Consider the following 6,748-nt stretch of genomic DNA (forward strand, 5'->3'; position numbering starts at 1 on the left):
CCAGCCGCACGCAGCACCAAGGAAGCGGGTAACAAATAGGCTTTTAATAGAAAACAATCGGTTTGTCAGTAAACATTAAACAGAATTATGTACACCAACAGAGGTAAGGTAAAAACGGAATAAAAGAGATTGGTTTCTTGGTCAAAGGTCCTTTCTCTTCATCGAGATTTCTTGATCAAGCACAAACCCCTCCTGGTGCTCTGCCCATGCAAGAGTATTTACCTGATTAGTGTTAAAAGTCTTTATTTGTACGTTTGGGTATATAAATAGAGAATCAGAACAAGTAACTTTTGAGCAAACTCATTATTTACATATTTCAACCTTAATTTAAATGACTATAATTTCAATTTGCTGAAATTATTATCTAATATAAATAAATTTAAAGCTGCTGAATCAGTATCTGTGCTAATAGACCTAAGTCAGAATTTTCTGCAGCCCAGCCTGTACACCTGTAATGTAATACTCACTGTAACATAATCCGTTAAAAAAACCCTATGAAGATGGTCAAATCAAAACACACGGTTCTTGTATTCAGGCCACAAACGTATCTAATTTAAAAGTCAGAAATGCATCACTAAAATTACAGAAGGAAGCTTTAAAAGAGAATAATCAGCTGAAAGCTGGGCCATTTACTTTAGAGTGGTAGAATCAAACACGTCTGCTCCCTAAAAAAACCTCTGCAGGCAAATACCAAGTTAAATATGTGGTTTACCATGCTAAAAATATGCATCGGCCTACATTACCTGAAAGTCCAGATTCTAAAAAGAAAACTACAAGCTGAAAACACTACCAAACTCAGCTTCAATAAGAGATTTTCGAAGATTATCAGCATTTGACTATTTGGAATGACACTTCCTTCCTCTCACTGTGCAAAACTCATAAGAGGCTGAAAACAAAACAGTTTCCCTTGTAAGTTTTACGAACACTAGAGCAAAGATTTGATACTGCAGGTTGGGTGCCAATATATACAACTTCTCCCTATGAGATGAACCGTTAACATTAAAAAAAGTGTCAGAAAGCACAGATGTGAGCTGCGCTAGGATTAGGTTGCTGGAAACTCCTGAACAGATGAGATTAGTTTTGTTTCTTCTTACTTTTTGATTAATGACCTTTGTAAGCACCAGGACTTTTCCTGTTGGTTTTGCTTAGCTCTTTTCCACAATAATCATCAAATTAAATTAATTACAATCACAAGTAATGTACAGCAAGGCAAGGATCAGGACAACAAAGTGGCAAGTTTCACCAACATTCTCCAGAAGCAGCTACTTGGTTCAACATTCTGAACTTGAACATTTGAAGAGAATACAAGGATTTTCTTTAGAGCTTTCTTTAAAAAATGGGAACACCACAAAATGAGCAGGTCTTGTTAGCTATAGTCATAGAGGATATACACATATATATGGTTCTGCTGAAGGGAACTCTCTTCTTGTTCTCACTGAAAAGAACAAAGGCAGCTTTGTAAATGTTTATGAAGGAGGCTGAGAAGGGCATCTTCTAACTAAAGCAAATAAATCATCCACTGACACTTGCATCCTAGCCTTCACATTTGTAATACGCAGACACAGTATTTAAATAAACTGAACCAACACGACTGGCAGTCTGGGAAACTGCTCTCCCTTTTCCAAAATGACTGGATTTAAGGCTCCTTTCAAGCATTCCAACAGGTAAGAATTTTAATGACGGTTTAGACCTGCCTGCAAAGTCAGATGTTAAAGGAACACAGTCCAGAAAGCTTTAGTGTAGCTACTGTGTGGAATTCTACAGCCATCATGGTGCTTCAGAGCCAAAAACCAAAGTAAGTTCATGGCAAAAGATAAAAGTAAAGAAATAGACACAAAGGTCTGTGAAAACATCTCCCATTTTGCTGTAGGTGTCCATGGAGCGACTGATCACTTCTGCAGGGATTCCAGACAGGAGAAGAGCAGCAGTCAGTACTGTCGTTTTCACCTTCTTCTCACACTAAAAGGGAAAGAAAAACCAGTGATGTTAGTTCCTCTAATCCAATTCCGCTTTACATGTCCCCAATGTTGTGCCAATTTCACACATTCCAAATTTGTTGGTAGGAGTAGCAGGTTTGGATTGATTCTCTCCAGACATGCCCCAGGATTCACAGCACTTATCCTAGACACAGGTTCCTGCTGTGATGGACCCACCAGAGGTGAGTGAGAGGCTGGTTAACAGCAGATAAAATTCATGCCGGATATTCTGCCTCCTTCACACTACTGCTCCCAGCAGGCTGAGAAGTGAGGCTGGGCAGCTGCTCCTGCATGAGTGGGAACATTCCCAGACAAGGGAAATCTAGGTGTAAGAAGCCAAGCCTGGCATCTCCACTGGCAGAACTGGATTAATCTCATCACACTATTTGCCAAAACACAGAATCCCAGAATGGTTTGAGTTAGACGGGACCCTAAAGCTCATCTCGTTCCAACCCCCTGCTATGGTCAGAGACACCTTCCACTAGACGGGGTTGCTCAAAACCCCATAAATACTGTTAAGTTTTCTAACAGAAAAATTATTTAGAATTGAAAATCAACTGTTTCTGTTTTAGAACTTCATTTGGCAGTTTTATCCTCTGAACTCAGAAATGCTCCGAAACCTTTTGAAAGCTGTTCCATCCTTAAGATGAGGAATCCCAAGGATGCAAGTCTGACAGGCAGGAAAAGGTGATAGGGGCTGAAAATTCTAATAATTTAATGATACTTGCTGGATATTTTAATTTAATCCAATATAAATTAAGCTTTCAAGAATATTTCTGTATTTCATGAGAGAAAGATGAAGGATAACAAAGGGATTGACCTCACCCAGGTCTAACTGCAGTAAAAGCAAGTTGTGGAAAGGAACCACCTCTTTGAATTCTGAAACTGAAGAGGTGATTTTAAGTACACGAGAAACAAGATCAAGATGTAGCAGATGAGCTGGTGCAAATCTAAGGCTAATTCTCCTGTTTTGTGTTGTGACACATCAGCTTAGAATGACTATTATGATATACTAAACTACAAAACAACTGCTGATTTATTCTGATTTTCTACAAGTAATCTATTATTCCTTTTAAAATGCAAATTTTCCCTTTTAACGATGGATTGAACATCATTCAGTCCCACTCTGCACCGCAGACCTGACAAAATCATCAACCTAACAAATGCTTCAGCACAATTACCTGTTGTAAATACATAAAGCAAGGGGTGTAGCAAATCTTGCTAATAAGCAGCAAGTTTCACACACAAATAAATGTCTCATTTCAAGCTGCCATTTAAACAATACCAGCAGTAGAATGCAGAGTCCTTAAAACCCAATGTTCTGCCTCATTTTTTACCAAACACTCTCCCAAATTTCATCCAGATATTACATGCAGAACAGCTACTTAGCAAAACAAATAATAATCAGAGAAGAGCATGGTCTATAGAAAAGCAAGTTTCCTGAAGACATGAAAGAACTAACTGGATTTCTGGGTCAGATGCTTTTAATTAGGCTACAGCTAAACAAGCTGCTAGTCAATGTTTTCACTTCAATTTTAAAAAAGATCTGGACTAAATCTGGAAAGATTAAAAACTAGTATAAACTATCAGCATTGGTCATTCAACTCTACAGTTTAAAACAAGGGAAGAATACTTCACATGCATTGGTCCTAAAGCAATACAATCTAAACAGAAGTTTAAATTGAAAACACTTCAAATTAATCTAATTCTGAAAAAAGTATTTTACCTTTGGAAAGTACTTGGACAGTCCCATGTAAGCAAGTTGTAGAGTAAGAAATGGTGCAAATATTGACTGAAGGAACAGAAAAGAATATATAAAAATTAACTTGGTCAGAATAGCTAAGAAACACATAGATTTAATGCTTCCTAAGTCATAAAAGAAAGTTAGTACGTAAAAATTAATTTGTGGAACAGAGCAACATCATTCTTGAATACTACAAACGTAAGTAGACAAGTGTCATGTCAAAGATAAGGTTCTGCCCTATTTTCTTTGAGCCTAAAGAACTGAAATGGCAGAAGAGAATAGCAGAGTGTAAAACTGAGCCCAGGGATCCAGGAGCTGGTAGGCTATACCTGCCTCACACCTCTGTCCTGTTCTGCAAGGCACTGCAGAGGAACTACTTTTCCCAGGTTGATAAATGAGTAGGATCTACCTATCTTGGGACAACAATATTCTTAGAATCACAGAATGGTTTGGGTTGAAAGTGACCTTAAAAGCCATCTCATTCCAAACCCCTTCCGTGGGCAGGGATACTTTCCACTAGACCAGGTTGCTTCAAGCTCCATCCAACCTGGCCTTGGACACTTCCACAGATGGGAACTTTATTCTTACTCTATTATTCTTTTGTAGACCCCGAACTAGAGGAGTAGCTGACTCATATGCTCACGAAGATGGGAATAAACTTGCAGGGGACTTAAGCTGCAGCAACTATTCCAGTGCATCTGCTCCTGAAGCACAACAGTCCAAACATGCTCCTCTCAGTGGTTACACAGTGGCTGCGTTGGTAGCAGATGAATCTCATTGAATTCAGCAATTTTTTAAGGTTTCATACAATTGTTGGAAATGTAAAGAGTGCCTGAAGTTCCCAATTTGGTCATTACTGACAGATGTCAGCCCCAGACAGCTCCCATTAATTTGCACCAACCAGCAAACCCCAGCAGGATTGTGTCCCTGAACTCACCAGGTACTTGCACACAAAAGCCCTGACTGCGATGGCAAGCAGAGCACATCCCACCAATCTGAAAATGCGGAAAGAGTCAAACTCCTCTGCCGCATTCCCATTCTCTTGGCTTGGCTTCTCACTCATCAGCTGGTTCCTCAGCTTCAGAGCTTCATCAAATCTGGACAGGTACTGCTCCAAGCCGTGTCTCGGTGGCCGTGGTGCAGCCTCAGAGGGCAGGTCTCCCCTGTGACGGTGACGGAGCTCACCTGTCCCTTCAGTGACCAGCTCTGGGGCTTTACCAAACAAGTCCTTGTCCCCTCTGAGCTCTGCCATGCTGCCTGCATGGTCAGTCGAGCCTGTCACATTACACACAGAGTCACCAAGCACAATCCGCTTGGAAACTGAAGGAATGGGAAGGGAGTTTGATTTATCTTGCTCATGCTGAAGCTTTGATTCTGTGTGACTTTCATCATCTAAGGAAGAGAAATAAAAACACAGAGTTATGCACACTGGGTATGTGGAACAACACTTTAGCTATACTGGAACAGGATCCTGGGTCTCTGCTTCCCAAGAGAAAAGACAGATTTATGATTAAAGAGGGCACTCTTCATGGAGCAGACACAAGACAGAAAGCTGTGCAATGCAGGTCAGAAGTTGAAGATGTCAGTCAGCAACAGAGAAATTAAAACACTGAACTTCCTTAAGCAACAGCACTGCATGCACAAGCAGAAAGATCCAAATACATGGATCAACATAAAAAAAGACAAAGATTTGCATAAAGTGAATCAACCAGAAGAGCATTAACACCTGACAAATAAGCAGACAAGAGAAGTGCACTTTGGCTTGCTGTCTACTGTCAGAGGCAGGGCAGTGTTAACCTGCTCTGTATCAAAACTGAAGACCCATTTTACAGTGAGGGAGGCGATAGCAGAAAACAAAAGCCAAATCAAGAATGGGTCTGGTCCTACCAGAGAGCAAGAACCAACACTTCAGCAGTACTTTTCAATGTTAAGTCAGACTGATTCATGGCTCACAGGCATCCCTGTAAACCGAAATCTGAGAACTTTTTCCTGACAAGACTGCCTATTTGAAGAATGTACAGAAATATAACTGACCTACCTAGGAGATGGTTCTGCAAGAAAATTCTGCATGCCAACCACAAACATCTATGTCACTATCCAAATGTGAGATAACTTTGCTATAAAAAGCCAGCTATGAAAGCCAGCAACTACTGACTAAAAACATGGGGGAGGCTCATCCTTCCTTCAACTAAAAAAAACTACTTGCAGTGAAATGACAGCTTATCTGCTCGCTACGGACAGTGCCGGGCCCAAGTCCCGACCTTCTGACGGCACAGGGATTTTATGGGCGGGTCCCTCGCGGAGCAGGGCAGGTCGTGCTGCTTTGAAGCATCCCTGCGAAGGAAGGCGGCACTGAGGGACGGGGAAGCCAGCCAGCCCTGTCCCTGCAGGGAGCCAGCCGCTCCGGCTCACCAGAAGACCGCGGGCAGCGGTCACGGCCGGAGAGGCTGAGGCGTCAGCGCACCCCCGGAGCCCTCACACAGCCCCGCCGCACCCGCCACGGGGCTCACCCTTGCCCGCCGCGGGCCGGTGGAAGCCCATGATGCGGTTGATCCGCTCCTCCGAGTTCATCAGCAGCTTCCTGCGGCGCAGCTCGGCGCGGCGCTGGGACGCCGAGAGCCCCGCGGGAGGCCCCGGCGGTGTGGGCGCCGCTCCCGCGCCGCCGTCCGCCATCCCCGGCACCGCAGGCCCGGCACCACGGGCCCACCCCGCCCAGCGCGCAGGCGCCAGCACCGCCCGCCTCCAGCCGCTGAAGCGGCCGCCGCCATTTTGCGAAAGGGCAGAAGAAGGGCGGGGCCCGCCGGGAGAGCGCTCCGCGCCCCCTCTCCGACGGCGCGGCGCCCGCACGCAAGATGGCCGCCCCGGCCTCGGAAGTGACGTCACGGCGCGAGGGCGGGAAGGGGCGATGGCGGCGGTGAGGCGACCTGGGTGATGGTGACAGCCCCGTGCCAGGGCGGAGACTGTCCCCGCTGCACACCAGGACAGCTTTCAACCCTGTCACTGCACCGCTGCGGGAGTGACGGTGCAC

General features: G+C 44.1%; 1 protein-coding gene across 2 annotated transcripts; it reads right to left on the reverse strand.

The window, feature by feature from the left end:
• Window positions 1-24: 24 nt before the first annotated feature.
• Window positions 25-6,415, reverse strand: CAMLG (calcium modulating ligand). 2 transcript variants are annotated; one of them, XM_069029075.1, is made up of 4 exons: window positions 6,231-6,415; window positions 4,658-5,112; window positions 3,703-3,768; window positions 25-1,959 (listed from the first exon to the last, which is right to left on the reverse strand). In XM_069029075.1, the coding sequence occupies exons 1-4, from the start codon at window positions 6,391-6,393 to the stop codon at window positions 1,768-1,770; spliced, it is 876 nt and encodes a 291-aa protein (XP_068885176.1). In that variant the 5' UTR covers window positions 6,394-6,415; the 3' UTR covers window positions 25-1,767. The 2 variants fall into 2 exon arrangements, with proteins under 2 accessions (XP_068885176.1, XP_068885177.1); XM_069029076.1 differs by lacking the exon at window positions 3,703-3,768.
• Between the last annotated feature and the right edge of the window lie 333 nt (window positions 6,416-6,748).

The sequence above is a fragment of the Aphelocoma coerulescens genome, chromosome 13 (genome assembly GCF_041296385.1).
Source record: "Aphelocoma coerulescens isolate FSJ_1873_10779 chromosome 13, UR_Acoe_1.0, whole genome shotgun sequence".
NCBI lineage: Eukaryota > Metazoa > Chordata > Aves > Passeriformes > Corvidae > Aphelocoma > Aphelocoma coerulescens.

Excerpts from the sequence above, each read along its gene's own strand:
- CAMLG (XM_069029075.1), bottom strand. The coding sequence starts at position 6,393 with ATGGCGGACGGCGGCGCGGGAGCGGCGCCCACACCGCCGGGGCCTCCC. Across the intron at positions 5,113-6,230 it reads CCGGCCCGCGGCGGGCAAGG|ATGATGAAAGTCACACAGAA; the intron begins GTGAGCCCCGTG and ends TCTCTTCCTTAG. Across the intron at positions 3,769-4,657 it reads CTTTTGTGTGCAAGTACCTG|TCAATATTTGCACCATTTCT; the intron begins GTGAGTTCAGGG and ends CTGTTCCTTCAG.